Source organism: Salvelinus namaycush, chromosome 42 (assembly GCF_016432855.1).
Source record: "Salvelinus namaycush isolate Seneca chromosome 42, SaNama_1.0, whole genome shotgun sequence".
Taxonomy (NCBI): domain Eukaryota; kingdom Metazoa; phylum Chordata; class Actinopteri; order Salmoniformes; family Salmonidae; genus Salvelinus; species Salvelinus namaycush.
The window spans coordinates 10218543-10236431 of NC_052348.1; the positions used below are offsets into that span (position 1 = coordinate 10218543).

The window sequence follows — 17889 nt, forward strand, 5'->3', positions numbered from 1 at the left end:
CTAATATCAATACATTATTTTTTAAAATTACAACACTTGTATAAATTATCTGAATAAATGTTTGTTTCATTAAGCAGAAGGAAGAAGACCTCTTGTTTTACCTACTTACCAATATACTGTATGTTGCAGTGAAAGAGTTTTCTACTGTAAGGCACAACCTTCAGGTATTACATTTTTTTAAATGATTAATAAGCCTATTTATTCAAGTCTGTGTTTCAAAAGCAAAATGATTCTCAAATATTGCCTTTTTATCACAGCTTTCTGTTTAACATATAAGCTAGCTAGTCTTAGCAGGTTGTCACCGTCTGCCAAATTGTGATAGTAATAATGAATTCCATGCAGAAGCTTGTCATCATTATGAAATCACTACAAATTCTGCAGTCAGGTGATGGCTACGAATTATTATGACGCGGTAATGTTGACGAGACTTAGAGACATTCTAAAGCATCGAACCCACCATAGAATATGAGTTTTAATTCTATGGATCCAGTATCGTAACAGCTATTACACTTGCAAGTCTCTAGCCGTGTACAGTACCAACTACCTCCCCTTCTAGCTAGCAACTGTGATCCCTGAAACAGGGCTGCGCAACTCAACAGGAATTACAGTCTTATGTACAATACAAGAACCTATTCACAAGTTAATCGACAGCTTTACATGTCCACATCCTTTTTTTTGTTGGTCCAGCAGAAGTCTTATACATTCACAGTCAAACACAGTACTGTACAGACACGATGCTGCTAAGCTGTTTTAATGCGAAAGCAATCAAGTCCTACGTCAATTATTTGATTGATTGATGCTAAATAAAAGGTTAACAGGTACGTTTCTCTGTATTTGTTTGCTTTCGATCAACTACCACTATAAGCCTACATCATCATATGCTTTGCTCTTGTACATGTATGTGTGCGGACTGGTTTCTGTAACTGACAGAAATGATGATGCAACATTGCACAACGTTAAACCAACAGTAATACAACACAAATATGGTATTCATCAATCAAATGATGCTGGTGCTATGACCATGGGCATTGTAAGAATCACATAGCTCGTCGACTTGTCTGTCTTGGTACTGATGTGCACGTGACGGTGTGTCTAAAACAAGACAGCCGTACTACAATGGTCCCGCTCCTACATAGAAACACTATAACCCGTTTCAACCACGCGAACCCTCTTTGTCAGTGTTTAAGTACGGCAACACGTTTTCTATGAGAAGCTGTAACACTGTTGACTGGATGACATGTGGTGCACACATTGTAAACCACATAGAAAAAGCACATAGTGGAGAGAACTCATTTTAAGCATCCTTCCTTCCATCTCTCTTCTTCCTTCTTTCTCTCAGGAAGAGCAGGTGTCGGTCCTGACGTCGCCCTTTTACCGTCGTGTGACCTTGGCCTCGGAGGCTGACCAATCAAAGGCTATTAGTCCTGTAGCCCATCCTCGTTGGCTAGGCTGGCTCTTAGAAGGGGTTGAGACGGACACCCGTCCCCAGAGGTGAGAAAGGGTTCACTTTGGCCCACATAAGGGCGTCGTTCAATGATATGGCCGATTTACCGTCCTCAAGGAAAAACACAGGGCCCTGAGTGAAGAAAGGAAAAACACAGCACAACTTTTATTCTTCTATCATTGACCTTTACATCACCATGGCCTGCAAAACAGTTTAAAGGTTGTAGTAACGTCCTCTTTCTCCCCTTGACTCACCAGAGGAAGTGACTGAGACACACTTGAAGCAGAAAGGCACTTCAAATCGTCGCTGTGGCTACAGCTTGAGCAGCAATTTACTGATTACCACCCACATAGTGATTACCCACCACTAGGGGACTACAAATAGTAACCACTTATGGGTTATATATAGCATGGTCCTCTTTATAAGGGGTTAGAAAGCATGGCGGTTTCGGTCTGGGTTGCTGCTGAGCCCTTTGTTTCCCTGACCCAGATTAAGCCTAGTCCTTAACCATATTCTGTGTCCTCGAAACTGTCCCTTTGTGACCAATGTATTTTTCTGAATGTATTTTTCTGAATAAACTTTGATTTATTAATTGGTTGATCGCTTGAGGCTGACCTGGATCCTGAGTCCGGTAAAGCAGGAGACTTGGACGTCAGAGTGGCTGGGCAGGTTGGAGCCTGTGACATAGTCGGGCCCCTCCAGGCCCCTGAGTGGCTCCTCCTGGAGCCTGTCTAGCAGACGGGCGTGCTCTGCCTTCTGGGCCTCTGACGGAGGGGTGTAGGGAGCCTCATCAGGACCCCTGGAGCTGGGTGGCATGGAGACAGAATCAAACGATTCAGACAGGTAAACACCGGTGTGTTTTAATGTCAGACTTTGAACCTCAAACTGTCTTGAGTTTGCTTGGACGTGACGACTAACGTATTTGCCAGGCCAGAGTAGAGTATATCAGTGTCATGGATTGATAAGACAATTCTTCCACTCACTTGATGAGAGACTGTGTGCAGGCCATCCATGCCTCCAGCTCTACAGAGAGTTGCTCTATCTGTAAGGGAACAGACACCTCTCTCCTCTTCATCAACTGACTGGGGAGGAAGGTGAGAGGTCAGAGATAGGGCTTTTCAATTCAACGTTGAAGCATTAGGTGATGTAGGTTCAACATAGACATTTAGAAAGTGCTCCGTGCTGTGGCTTTTTGCATCTTACCTGGTGTACTCGTAAAGTGCAGGAACGATGCTGGAGTATTGTCTTCTGATGGCCAACAGTGCACCGATGTAGCCAGATAGGATGAGCAGCTCACTTCGAGCTCTATAACACAGAAAGAACATCCAAGGAGAGAGGGCTGAGGACCAATCTATAGCAGCAGACGTTCTTATCCAGAGTGACTTACAGGAGCAATGAGGGTTAAGTGCCTTGCTCAAGGGCACATTGACTGATTTTTCACCTAGTCGGTACAGGGATTCGAACCATAAACTTTTCGGTTGCTGGCCCAACACTCTTAACCACTAGGCTACCTGCCTAGACCCAGGTGATGTTGTCTCACACATTCTGATTCCCATTCACTTACTCAGTGAACTTGGCAAGTATGAGCCGGTCCGTTCTCATGTAACCCAGAAGGTCCAGGATAGGGTGGACAGAGTCTACGGTCCAGTCAGAATCACTCAGCTGTTCTTTGACGTGGGTGATGCCAACAAGCAGGGCTGCCTCGGGTTCTGGACTCATTAGATAGTACTTGACAGCATTGAAGATGTCTCCCTCGCTGACAGCCGACTCAGCTAACGCCTGACACTCCTCCAGACTGGGAAGACCACACTGAAACAACACCACCAATTATTAACATGCATTTCTTACTTCAATGTTGTTGTTGACATTTTCATGTCATATTGTCGATAGGTCTATTTCTATGTTCTTCTGTTTTAATAAACAATTAGGGCCGGTTTCCCGGGCCCATTTTGGACTAAAAAGGATGCCCAATAGGGAATTTCCCGCTGAATTTCAGCACCAACTTTTTCATGGATTTGGTCTATCTCTGAGGAGCTCCCAGGGTAGAAGGCACATAGCTTGGCCAGCAGAACCTGGTTGTCTGGGATCATCTGGAGAAGGTCAGCTGCCAGGTCCCTGGGAAGGAGAAGGCTGGTGACATTAGTCCAGTTGTTGGATTGCAGAGGACACATCCACACATCCCTTTGAAAACCCAAGCAGTCTTTATGAATGAGGTAAGGTACTGTACAAGACCAGGTACAACCGGATGGAACAAAATCAATCCAGAATAAAGTCAAATCCATTCTCGCATTAAACACTAGGTTATGATACATGAAAAATGTATAATACCTGCTTCCAACTGATGGAAAGCTACAAGAAATGAGAGAATGGAAATGATAAACAAATGCACTCCGTATATTCACAATCATATGGAGAAGATATATAATCTAGCCTGTCATATTCATTAGCCCTCTCATGAAGAGTTGTAATTGGCTCTTACCAGGTGGGTGCGGTCATGTACTTCCTGGCTAGTAGCTCCAGGACGTAGTGAGTGGCCTGATTGGCTGATTCTCCCAAAACCAGCCCTACACACACAGCCAGCTCCAGCTCATTACCCCGGATTAGACTGGCCATGGCTAGCTGTGGGGGACACACAACAACATGATAAGTTATGCATCTACTAAATATGCCCATTTATGTTCACATTCATAGGCATTAGTGCTCTGTAGGTTTTTGCTCCAGCCCGACACGTAAATACCTGATTCAGCCAATCAAGGGCCAGAGGAGCTGCTGATTAGTAGAACCGGGTGTATTAGGAGTAGGGTTGGAACAAAACCCTGCAGGAGGGTAGCTCATGACCAGCTTTAGGTTTCCGGTGCACAACTAGTATGCAGCTAGCAGTGCCAGCAGCATACCACCAGCAGTGCCAGCAGCATACCACCCTGCATACCACTGCTGACTTGCTTCTGAAGCTAAGCAGGGTTGGTCTTGGTCAGTCCCTGGATGGGAGACCAGATGCTGCTGGAAGTGGTGTTGGAGGGCCGGTAGGAGGCACTCTTTCCTCTGGTCTAAAAAATATCCCGGTGCAGTCTTTTGGATGGGACGTTAAACGTGTGTCCTGACTCTCTGAGGTCATTAAAGATCACATGGCACTTATCGTAAGAGTAGGGGTGTTAACCCCGGTGTCCTGGCTAAATTCCCAATCTGGCCCTCAAATCATCACGGTCAACTAATAATCCCCAGTTTACGATGGGTTCACTCCTCTCCCCTGTAACTATTCCCCAGGTTGTTGCTGTAAATGAGATTGTGTTCTCAGTCAACTTACCTGGTAAAATAACGGAATAAAAATAACCGTGAATGTTATGTGTGTATTACAAGAGAATATACATAGAGGATCATATGTAACCTTTGACGCCATCATGCCCTGTCTGTGTGTTTACCTCAGTGTTGTCCACAGCCAGGTGACAGCAGGCTGCCAGCACAGCACGGCCATCTTGGAAATACCACTCCGCTAGCTCCTTACATACACACTGCAGTAGCCTGGAACAACAGAGATTACACTTCACCCTCACAAGCCTGGGGTCACGAGGGGATATTCAGTTGCCCAGTATAGATGAAATGCACCATGGACAGGATGGTGATTACGTATCCTGTGGAACGCTCCATAATGAGGCAAAATGGTGTATTTGCATGTGAAAAGGACACACCCGTTATATGCCTGTATGTCGTCGCTGTCTGTAGTGGTTGTATGGTTGATTACGGAGGTCTGAGGCACGTGGATGTTGCCTTCACAAGCTCCCTGTACAAGAACAACAACAAAGGTATGACGTGCGACAGCAATTTGGCTGAATGAACCTTCATCAATCCAGATAAATCCATTAACATGGTGGTATTTTGTTCTCTCCTTTAGAGAACAGGGGTTCCGATTGGAACCAATACATGTTTTATATATTATGTTACTTTGTTTTCTAATTATACAATTAATCGAAGGATGTCAATGTCGACATACCTGAGCCACTAGCAGCGCCTCGTTCAGTTGACCCCTGGCAGTAAAGAAGTTGACCAGCTTCCTCACGTCTCCCGTGGCGATGCAGTACGGGATGACATCATGGTTTTCTTCCTGCATCAGCTGGTCGGCTCTTCTACGAGGACACACGCATTGAGTAAGAAAGTCAACAGCCACTGTTGTGGTTCTAATTGTAAGTCCGCTAAATGGCTCAAATGTACACGTAACCATAATATGCCTCTTGAATTGACAAACTATCTCAAAACATACCGTTGCATGAGTTTCTTCCAATACTTTGTGGATACACCAGGGGCAACTGACAATGCCTTGTCCCACTGGCAAACACAGAAAACATGACAAACATCATCCTTATGTACAGCAATTAATGCTGGGATTGTTCATGGACACCCTTTAATGAGGGACATACTGTAATGCCGTATGAGTCCATGTATTGTTCCTGATACACCCATAGTTGTTCTACACACAGAAAAAATATGCTATCTAGTACCAAAAATGATTCTAAGGCTGTCCCCATAGGAGAACCCTTTGAATAACCCCTTTTGGTTCCAGGTAAAGCAAAAAGGGTTCTACCTATGGGGACAGCCGCAGAACCCTTTTGGAACCCTTTTTTCCTCTAAGAGTGTAGCCTAGGGCCTATAATGAATCAGTCCATTACCTCTCCCAGTTCCACCATGAGTTCACAGTATCTCTGGATCTGCCCCAGTCTCAGATGGATCTCTGCTGCGTCTCTCAGTCTCTCCTCTTTACTGGGAGCCCCAATCCCCCCGCCGAACTTAGACATCTTCACTATGGTCAATTCCTGGGCCTCAGACTACAGAACAGACACATTGAAAGGCAAGTGAATAGTCGTGAAACGTTTGATGTTCTTTTGAAAACGAACCCCTTAGGAATATGACTCATACGCTTGGTCCAAAATCACTCCATCCCCCTTTCCTTTGGCCCTAACCCTTGGATGTTTGCAGATCTGAAGGGACTGGATCATGTGTGAGATGAGACACTCAGTCAGTCAGTGGTCGACTTACGGTTTTGAAGCGGACCAAGTGTTTCATGTGCATGATGCCCTTGCCGTAGCTCTGGGGAAGCAGACTGTCGTCCTGCCCGTTGATCACTGACACCAGGTCCCACAGGTTATGACTGCCCCCTGGTGGCTGGAGGAAAGAACATAGAAAAATAATTCATAAGCACTTCATAAGAGTAGTAGGTAGTATGAACAGTACATAATACATGGGGATTCCAGTAATATGTGCTAATATTACTGCCAAATAGGAGTACTAACTTGAAAGGTTACCTATAGGTTATTTGATACCTGATGACGTAAAATTATACAAAGAAAAAACGACTATACTTCCATCAAACTATCAGATTAAAACCATGTGTCTGGACTACGGGAATGGAATAACTAAATCACTGTAAATGGAGTGCTATTAATTTAACCTCTTGTTAATAGGGGGCGCTGTTTTCACTTTGGGGAAAAATTGTGCCCAAATTAAACGGCCTCGTACTCTGTTCTAGATCATACGATATGCATATTATTATTACTATTGGATAGAAAACACTCTGAAGTTTCTAAAACTGTTTGAATTATATCTGTGAGTAAAACAGAACTCATTTGGCAGCAAACTTCCAAACAGGAAGTGAAAATTCTGAAAATGTGTCTGTGTAAGGCCTTGCCTATTCAATTGCCTTATATTTATGGATCTGTATGCACTTCATACGCCTTCCACTAGATGTCAACAGGCAGTAGAATGTTGAATGGGGTGTCTAGCTTGATGTGAGACCGAATGAGAGCTTTTGGAGTGACAGGTCCGCCATATTTTGCTGCGCACCAGGGAGCACCATATTATTTTCTGCAATGCGTTAGGTAGACACGACGAAATGCTCCGTCTTGGACGTTATTGGATACATATGAGAAAAACATCATAAAGATGGATTTTCAACTGAGTTTGACCAGTTTATTCGACTTTTATTATGACTTTTGGAATTTTTCGTTCCATGCGCCAAGAGTTCATGGACATGTGCGCTCCACCATGCTAGCCAAAGTTGCTAATTCGACAGAAGAAATGGACATTCTAAAACAAAACAACGATTTATTGTGGAACTAGGACTCCTTGCACTGCATTCTGATGGAATATCATCAAAGATAAGAGAATATTTATGATGTTATTTCGTATTTTTGTGGAATATGTTGGCTCCAACATGGCGGAGAATGGCTGGGCGCTGTCTCAGATTATTGCATGCTGTGCTTTGTACTAAAGTTATTTTTTTAAATCTAACACAGCGGTTGCATTAAGAACAAGTGTATCTTTCATTTGCTGTACAACATGTATTTTTCAGCAAAGTTTATGATGAGTTTTTTGGTTAGATTACGTCGTTGTCTAAAATGTCTCCGGACATTTTGGTGTTATTTGTGACGATGGCTGCGTTGTAAAACCAGGATTTGTAGCTATAAATATGCACATTTTCGAACAAAACAAAAATGTATTGTATAACATGATGTTATAAGACTGTCATCTGATGAAGTTGTTCAAAGGTTAGTGATTCATTTTATCTCTATTTGTGGGTTTTGTGAAAGCTATGTTTGCGGTGAAAAAATGGCGTTGTGTGTTTGGCTATTGTGGTGAGCTAACATAAATATATATTGTGTTTTCGCTGTAAAACACTTAAAAAATCGGAAATATTGACTGGATTCACAAGATGTTTATCTTTAATTTGCTGTACAACATGTATTTTTCATAAAAGTTTTATGATGAGTATATATATATTTCACGTTGCTCTCTGTAATTCTTCTGGCTGTTTTGGTGCTATTTGTGACGATGGCTGCAATGTAAAACTACGATTTATATCTATAAATATGCACATTTTCGAACAAAACATAAATGTATTGTATAACATGATGTTATAAGACTGTCATCTGATGAGGTTGTTCAAAGGTTAGTGATTAATTTTATCTCTATTTGTGGGTTTTGTGAAAGCTATGTTTGCGGTGAAAAAATGGCGTTGTGTGTTTGGCTATTGTGGTGAGCTAACATAAATATATATTGTGTTTTCGCTGTAAAACATTTTAAAAATCGGAAATGTTGGCTGGATTCACAAGATGTTTATCTTTCATTTGCTGTATTGGACTTGTGATTTCATGAAATTATTTTATATGATATCCCTGTGGCGCTAGGCTAGGCTATGCTAGTCAGCTTTTTTGATGGGGATGATCCCGGATCCGGGAGGGGGGGTCCGTAGAGGAAAATTGGAAAATTGCAAGTAAATATACTCACAGAGAAACATTCGGAGAACCACCTGAGTTTCTTCATCCGTACTTCACTGGAGAGTTTATCCAGCTCCTGCTTGATGTCTCTGGACACCTTCCCACAGAGCAGAGGGGTAGCACCAGGTACCATGGCCCTATCTGGAGGAGATGAGGGGATATAGTACTCTACCATACAGACACACACAGATTCAGAATAATGGTTCTTGTGAGGCTATGTCGTGTTTGGACTGATAAATATTTGCGGTATCACTCTCTCACAGTGGAGACAGAGTTATGAGCAATCAACATATTGATGTCATGAGTAATCAACACTTCCGTAACAATATCGTCATAGTGACTGATGGGAGAGTGATAAAGAGTGTTTACTGATGAATCTCTCATCCTGGAGTGTATACAGATAGAAATGTAGCACATAGAACTAACACGATTCCTTACTCTACATGGCCAGTGATGTAGAGGTAAAAAAATGTACGCTCAAACGCTAACCGCAGTTCGCGGTGAGTAAAATTACGCTCCCTGTATTTTCAGCGAAAGGTTGGTAAACGCCGGCACAAAATAAGGGTGTTTACGTGCCACTGTACATGTTCTACACAAAACATTTCTTCAGTATCGTAAACATTTGACTGACCCGTGTTGCCGATGATGTCGTCCCAGCTGTGGTCAGCCAGGACGTTGACCAGGAGCGGAGCGATGAGCGGAGTGAGGGACCACAACCTGACCGTAGAGTCCCGGGAACATGAGGCCATGGTGAACGGACGGCTGGGGTGGCAGGTCAGGCCTGGAGGAATCAGATCAGGTTACAGCATTGCAGACACAGTGTCAGTGTAGAAACAGTACCATATATTTCATTTCACATTCAGTGACCTCTATAAAGCATAGCAAGTTTCCCCAACTGGTGGTCCGCAGATGATTTTATTTGGCCCCCAAAGTTTGTGAACAAACCCCCTCCCCCCCTCCCCCCCTCTATATGGAATTTTTTCTTGTTGGACATAAAAGGCTGTGAAAACACCAGCAAATCAGCTCCAAGTGATTTGAATTTTGATTCCCACGCATAATAGAGAGAGATATGTGATTGTATGAAAACCCAAGCAAGGTTTGAGATGATAATTTATTTTGTCAAATATTATATGTTTGGGCTTCTGGTGGTCAGTTTGCAGTCTAGAAATGATCCTGGGCCCGTGGCTGAGTCGATTTGATGATGGCTGCAGTGTGGTGTTCCTGATTCATTACTGAGGACCGGTACCATAAACATCAGCGCCGTGGTCGTAGCAGGTGTCCAGGCAGGTTCCGTCCCTGGTGTCCCAGACTTTAATGGTGTAGTCCCAGCTGCCGCTGGTCAGCAGGTAGGGCACCTCCGTGTTCCACATCAGGCCTCGGACCGGCGCCGTGTGACCACTCAGCACGTTGATACAGGCATCCTGGGTATAATCCCAGATACGCACAGTCCTAGAGAGAGAGAGAGAGAGGGAGAGAGAGAGAGTGGGAGAGAAAGAGAGAGAGAGAGAGAGAGAGAGATTATATGCGGACTCCCACATACATAATAGAGTGACTAGTCAAACCAATGGCATCTGTATTGATAATGGTAGCATATCAAATAACTACCATGAGTATCTGTGTATCAGTACAAAGTGTTTACCATGCATTATTCAGGTACTGTTACACATTGGTGGATGTGATAAATTACCCTAATGCAATGTGCTGTGAGACTCAGTGAAAGACCATATATGAATAATGTATTAATGTACTGCATGTACCCGTCATCTGAGCCACTGCAGAGAATACCCTCTCGGAGAGGAGACCAGCGCACATGGAACACCTTGGCCAGGTGACCCGTGAACACCTTGAGTGGCTGGTCAGAACTGGTGGCCAGGTAGTACACACGTACGTTTTTATCCTCACAACCCGTGGCTATCATGTCTCTGGGAATGGAGAGAGAGAGAGAGAGAGAGAGTGAGAGAGAAAGAGAAGGATAGATACAGAGACGGATGGACGGACGGACGGACGGACAGACAGAGACAGAGAAAGGATATAAGATCTAGTAGAATATAGGTAACTAACTACATCTTCCAGTATACTTGTTATACAGTATGAAAGGTGAACTACACAACTGGACTCTTACTTGTTATTCTGGCTCCAGTCACAACCGAACACAGCAGCAGGGTGCTTGTACTTGTGTAAGACCCTGCCGTCGATGGTCCTAATGATGCAAAAGCCGTCGCCACTACATGTGGCTATTCTTTTAGAGTCCTTATGGCTCCATGCGATACAGAAGATACCATTATTCCCATGCTGTTGAGTACACAAGGGAACAAAAAGGCTGTGACATAAAAAAAAATATTCATGCCGACCCGAACAAACTGCGCTGGCTAGTGGATGCGTAACCAGGCTAGCTCAGTACAGCTTGGTTAGGTTTAGCTCGGTTCGGCTCAGTAGTGTGAAAAGCCCTTATGACTGTCATGTTTTTGGTCAGGGTTGTTGACGTACCTCATTGAATCGTGTGATCATCTTCCCTTTCTTCACATCCCAGATGAATGCACCGTTCCGGGACGTGGCTCCGGCTATGCAGTTCAGGTCTCCTTTCGAAGAACACACACGAAGATAACAAGAGACATATTTACGACTTCCAAATGAACGAACGCAAGAAAGCGCAACATATTTCATAACTTGGTTTGAATCATAACAAAAAATGCATAATGTTGACTTCTTAATTTATATTCAGTAAATCATTATTAATGGGAAAGAACTCAAGGTAACACTTTACTTGAAAATATATACTTAAGGCGTTCATAAAACATCTATTCATCACCAGCAGAGCAGTTTTCACAATAAAAGTCAACATGATGAATTATGGTATATAAATGGTGTTTCGAATTAGAGCATGGGAAGGTTGGACTATGAGCGCATATCAAAGTATGCGAAACGGGACATGCGGGCACTTCTCGGCTGCGTACTCCATTTGTACATATTTTGACGTGTGCATAGACGCAAGCTTCAATGGAAAGTGTGCACAGAAATATGACGCAACCATGTAAAAAAACACGCAAAAGTCTTGAAACCAATGGCCATTATTTGAGCTGAAGCGAGAGAAAATAAACTGACTCCTATGTTTTTTCTTGATACATTAAGAAATGCAAACTGTGTTATTTTTGGCATGTTTACCTGCCTACAACATCCACTGTACTGTGCAGAGACAGCAAGCCTAGTAATTCAATAGGGGGACTTGTTAGCTACTACTGTTAGCTAGCTAGATAGCCACGAAGAATTGGTAGCGAGCTACCAACGAAGAGTTGACATCAACCTTGCATAACATTTGTTTTAGGTAATTTTTACCTGTTAAACTATCTGGTTAGCTAGATTATTACGATTCACATATAGCTAGCTGATAGTTATGAAGTAAAACATTTGCTTTGTGTATATCTTGCTTCGTCTCTATTGTTGCCATTGACCTGGCTGGAAGAAGGTTCACTGAATGAGGAGGTGCAGCGTGAAGTAATACAGTAGGGGGAGTGCTTCTCAAATGTCATGGTTTATGCGTTCTCCATACTCTCGTCCTCACAAGAACATCCTCGGAGAATGCACTCGGAGCACGAGAGTGTGGAACACGGTCAAATGCATATTGAGAAACACCCAAAGTATTATGGTCTGTGTGTGTTCTCTCCCCATGTCTTACCAGGAGCCCAGGACAGAGAGTAGACCACACCCTCGTTGCCGGGAGACGTATTAACTGCCGTGAGGGTGTTGATGTCCCACACCTTAATGGTCCCGTCAAACGAAGCTGTCGCCAACAGGTTGGGGTCATCTGGCTTGAACTTACAGTCAAATATGGTCTCAACATGACCCTGAGAACAACATATTGTTTCATAGTCAGGTCTTCTTCAACATGAACTGGATTGGGAGTTATGTACAACAGAAATGCAGACACAAACAAGAAATAGAAGAATGCCCTTAGGATCATCCCAATTTCCCTACCTCCCTCCCCACTTGTCCTCCCTTCTTTTCACCCCCCTCCCCCAATCTCTTCCCCTCCCTCCCTCACCAGGTCTCGTAGGAAGTCCCACTTCTTGGCTCCCATGTCGTAGAGCCCAACCCCTCCATCCATGAAGCAGCAGACAGCGTGGCCCGGGGGGAGGGAGAAGGCCTGGTTCTGGGATAGAGTAGGAGGAGGAACAGCCTCACTGGTGGATGATGTGTAGTGGTTCTTTGTCGGGGAGATGGAGCTCAAGGCTGAAAAGAGGGTGGGAGGCAAATAATGGCGGGGCCAGGAGGGGTCAGGTGATAGCATGAATGGGGAAAGAACACACTATGCTATGGAAAAGTTACAGTTTTTCCAAGAGATATAGCAATCTTATTTCACAAGATCAGTCATTCATATCCAAAACCCTGAAGTTATTGTACACTTTTAGAAAAAAGGGACCCAAAAGGGTTCTTTGGCTGTCAGTATAGTGTAACCCTTTTTGGTTCTAGGTAGAACCCTATTGGGTTCCATATACAACTCTCTCTGTGGATTGGGTTGTACATGGAACCCAAAAGGATTATGCCTTGAAACAAAACGGTTTTACCTCGAACCAAAAAGGGTTCTTCAAAGGGTTCTCCTATTGGGACAGCTGTAGATAGCACCTTTTTTTCTAAGAGTGTGCTGCAGACTGTGGATTCTACCTTCATCTGTGGATTACCAGAGCTAATGTGTCAGTAGTGTGTCAGATGCTTACATTTCTTGGCTGGGGGAGAGTTTAACACATGTAAAGCATGGAAGCCGGTCATCTTCAGTTTGAAGTTGTCCAAAGGTGTAGATCTGGACACGTTCCATATCCTCAACACACCAACTTGAGAATCTGGAAACAGAAGGAACACGTTAGAACAGTGGTATTGACCCAAGTTCTAAAGGCCTGAGCCTTAAACACCTGACCTCTAGCTACCTACACTGATAAACATACCCTACCTCATGTAAAGAACAAACCCAGGGCTGTGACCTTACCTTAACCCCCCAGTACCCTACCCCTTATATCCTACCCCATAAACCCTACCCCCATTTCTTTACCTCTAGTGATGAACATGCCGGGGGCGCTGGGGACCCAGCTTTCCCCTCCCCCTACACCCTGCAACCTAACCCATTGTACCCTACCCGTAAACCCTACCCCAATATGTCCTTACCTCCAGTGATGAACATGCCGGGTGCACTGGGGACCCAGGCCAGACACTGTACAGAGGCAGCTGAACTGGGGAAGCTGAAGGTAGTGACACAGGTGAGCCCCTCTGAGTCTACCATTCGGATGCCATTATGCAGGTTAGCCACTAGGAGGTAGTCTGTAGACAGGGGATCCCACTCCAACGCTGTGACCGGGTCCTCCTCATCCGTCCCCTCTAAAGACTCCGGGCGCAACACGTGCTTCTGGTTTTTAGATCCTAGGACAGGAGAGGAGACCTGCTGCATCAACTGACTAAATAAAGTCACCACAGCCCCTAATGAAATACCTGGAGGTACCAAATTAAGGTTCTCATGTGGAAGAAACAGTCAATAAATACATATTTAAAGGTTGTGTTTTTTCTTCCTGGCACTGATTCTGCTGGTAGCAGCTATTTCGAAGAAGGGTCTACAGATGTAAGATCTTAATTTGATCACTCTTGTTGCTGAGAATTTTCCTGCACGGCAGGAAATGCAAACTTGTAGTGTATTCAAGGTTTTAAAAGGCTTCTATAGTATGTGATTTTCACTTTAAAATGTCAGTCTTGATTTGCCCTAACAAAAAAATTTGCAACCTCTACAAATATATACATTAATTATAATCCACATAATAATTCACATTTCCTGTTGCTGCAGGATTAATTTCCTGCTATAGCAAACTGTCTCAAATTTAGATCCTACATCTGTACTTGCAATAATTATAATATGTGGTTGTTTTCCCGACTAAAATGATTGTAAGTCACTCTGGATAAGAGTGTCTGCTAGCTAAATGACTCATAAAAGTGTTTGTAATAGGGAAACGCATGCCCAGTTCTTTCACATCAGAGCAAATGAAGGAGATAAGACAAAGAGAGGAAGCCACTTTTGACAATTGAGACGCAGCCACAGTCTAGACTATCCATAGACTATTGAGATGCAGCCTCAGTCTAGACTATCTATAGACTATTGAGATGCAGCCTCAGTCTAGACTATCTTTAGACTATTGAGATGCAGCCTCAGTCTAGACTATCTATAGACTATTGAGATGCAGCCTCAGTCTAGACTATCTATAGACTATTGAGATGCAGCCTCAGTCTAGACTATCTATAGACTATTGAGATGCAGCCTCAGTCTAGACTATCTTTAGACTTTTGAGATGCAGCCTCAGTCTAGACTATCTTTAGACTTTTGAGATGCAGCCTTAGTCTAGACTATCTAGAGACTATTGAGATGCAGCCTCAGTCTAGACTATCTTTAGACTTTTGAGATGCAGCCTTAGTCTAGACTATCTAGAGACTATTGAGATGCAGCCTCAGTCTAGACTATCTTTACACTTTTGAGATGCAGCCTTAGTCTTACCTGGCTGGAAGATGGAGAGGCTCCCGTCCGTGTGTCCAAACACCACCTTGCCCTTCTTGACGGGGTGCCAGCGGAACAGACAGATGTCGGACAGGAAGCTGTGTGCCTCCTTGTGGATGGTGACGCCGGCGTCCAGCCCGCTGATTGCCCACAGGTAGAGAGGGCCCCGGTGGGACACAAACGCCACGCCGTCACCTGCGTTCCAGCACCAGCTCAGAGACGCTGGGATGCCTGGGTGATGGTACACAAGGGTTAGAGACACATTAGATACACACACACACACACACACACACACACACACACACACACACACACACACACACACACACACACACACACACACACACACACACACACACACACACACACACACACACACACACAAAGAAAACACACACACAACCAAACACACACATTCACCCCCCCACCCACCCACACACACACTCTCTCTCTCCTAGAAAAACAAATAACACCAAACCTCCCAGCCGTCAGCCATCTCCCTCCTGATAGGAGTCAGTGTAGCAGCAACAATAGCCAGTCCTAATGACATTACTAAGCACACAAACACTTCACTACACTGTCACCCTCCCAAGGCAACCCAACCTACTCTCTCTAGCCTCTCTGACACGTCTCTCATCAGTAGTGTCTAAAGAGGAGCCTACTCCCAGGTAAACTCCCTTACCACTGGTCCACAGTCATTCCTCATTTCCATTCTGATGATTGATCAGAACCAATATCTTTTGCGTTATACAGACCACGTGTCTCTATAGCTCAGTACATTTGGTGTTATCTAGTCCGGCCACAGCTTTCCGCTCCACCTTGTTTCACTCTGTTTCAAAACGTTTTCTCCCTAATGAACACCCCCCTCTGGCCCACCCACTCCCCTGTACATCTGCCTCCATTGGGCATAGTTCATTATCAGTACCTTTGGTGTTATCCAGCCTGGCCACAATCTTTTGCTCTGCCACGTTCCAGATGATGAGCAGGTTGTCAGCGCTGGCGCTGGCAAACACCTCGGGGTTGTGTGGGCACCACGATATGGCTGTGATGGTCTTCTTGTGCTCTGACATGATGGCTCGAAGCTTGAACTCATTGTATCGGTGGTCCAACTGCATGGGTGCAGATGGGAACGACGAGGAACACATTGGTATTGGTGTTGCATATGTAAACAGATGGCGTGGCACAGATAACGATAGATGAGGAAAACGTCAATGACAGAAATCACTTGAAGATTAGACATCTCTTTTGAATGTCCTTTCGACAGGGAAGTGAGAGAGCACACGCAAAGAGAGACGAGAGGCACACAGACGCACACGCACACAAACACACACACACACACCGGTGTTTGCCAAGCTAATTACCTGGTAGACATATATAGCAAGTGTTGCACAGTAAGCGAACCGGTCTTCACTGGCAGCACACACATCTTTGTTCCAGGGCTGGCACCCGGCAGCCAGCAGGCCCACCTGTTTCACCTGGGACATCTTTAACTGCGACACACAGAGAAGAGGAAGAGATGGACTACACCAGAACACAGGCAATGCTCTGTGATTCTTATTCATGGATTGAGGGATACGTTCAGGTCTAAAACATGTTCTGTTCTCATGTACATCAGTCTTGCATTTCAGAACTGATAACACATTGAAATGGCTTACTATTCAGCCGTAACAGACCATTCTCACAATAACAGCACGGTAGCCTGAAACGCGTACTGATAAGAAACGTAGTTTGACATTTCACATGGAGTGCCAGTCACTTTGTAACCAAACAGATTCCAGAGATGTTGTACATGAATCAGTGAAAACTCCAGCATGTATGTTGGTATCACACAGAGGAGGCACACAGCACACACCCCTATTTACATCTCTCTCTCTCTCTCTCTCTCTCTCTCTCTCTCTCTCTCTCTCTCTCTCTCTCTCTCTCTCTCTCTCTCTCTCTCTCTCTCTCTCTCTCTCTCTCTCTCTCTCTCTCTCTCTCTCTCTCTCTCTCTCTCTCTCTCTCTCTCTCTCTCTCTCTCTCTCTCTCTCTCTCTCTCTCTCTCTCTCTCTCTCTCTCTCTCTCTCTGTCTCTCTCTGTCTCTCTCTGTCTCTCTCTGTCTCTCTGTCTCTCTGTCTCTCTCCTATTTTTTTTGTATTGAACTGTTGTTTATTCAGGGGAACCCTTAGAGACCAGAGTCTCATTTGCCATGGTGCCCTGAGGACAACAATGCAACAAATTCAAAATGATCAATACAAATAAAATCAACTACAAATGACAGAATCAACACTGCAGCTTCAAACGCCACAAATACAATTATTTACATTAAATCCAAACAGTTTCAATTATCATCAGATTCATTCAACATTCAAGTCCTGAACAGCCCTACAGGCGCCAGAGAGTACATGTAGGGAGTTTTGTAGGCTATTCCAAAAATGGGGTGGACTGAAACTGAAGGAGGATTTTCCTAGATCGATAAGTACTAGTGGAACCTTGAGAGTTAACCATCCCTGTGAACGGGTTTGGTGTCGCACATTTTACATTTTGAACAGTATGTTTGGTAGGTCGGAACCTCTACGGGATCGGTGTCACTATACCAGGATGGTTGTTGCTCAATATGCTAGCTTTGTAAGCAAAAAGGGAGTAATGACGTGATCTAGGCGACTCTAATGAGGACCAGC

The 17889-nt window shown here is 44.2% G+C and overlaps 1 protein-coding gene across 1 annotated transcript; it reads right to left on the reverse strand.

Moving 5' to 3' along the window:
* Window positions 1-1456: 1456 nt before the first annotated feature.
* Window positions 1457-16716, reverse strand: LOC120035173 (WD repeat-containing protein 17-like). Its single transcript, XM_038981996.1, has 26 exons — window positions 16594-16716; window positions 16158-16341; window positions 15233-15463; window positions 13864-14115; window positions 13422-13544; window positions 12749-12936; window positions 12383-12551; window positions 11197-11288; window positions 10832-11001; window positions 10467-10631; window positions 9956-10158; window positions 9341-9490; window positions 8720-8850; window positions 6473-6598; window positions 6106-6261; window positions 5700-5764; window positions 5433-5565; window positions 5131-5222; window positions 4864-4963; window positions 3924-4063; window positions 3448-3559; window positions 3009-3253; window positions 2648-2749; window positions 2428-2526; window positions 2060-2243; window positions 1457-1576 (listed from the first exon to the last, which is right to left on the reverse strand). Exons 1-26 carry the CDS (start codon window positions 16714-16716, stop codon window positions 1457-1459), a joined length of 3855 nt encoding a protein of 1284 aa, XP_038837924.1.
* Window positions 16717-17889: the final 1173 nt, after the last annotated feature.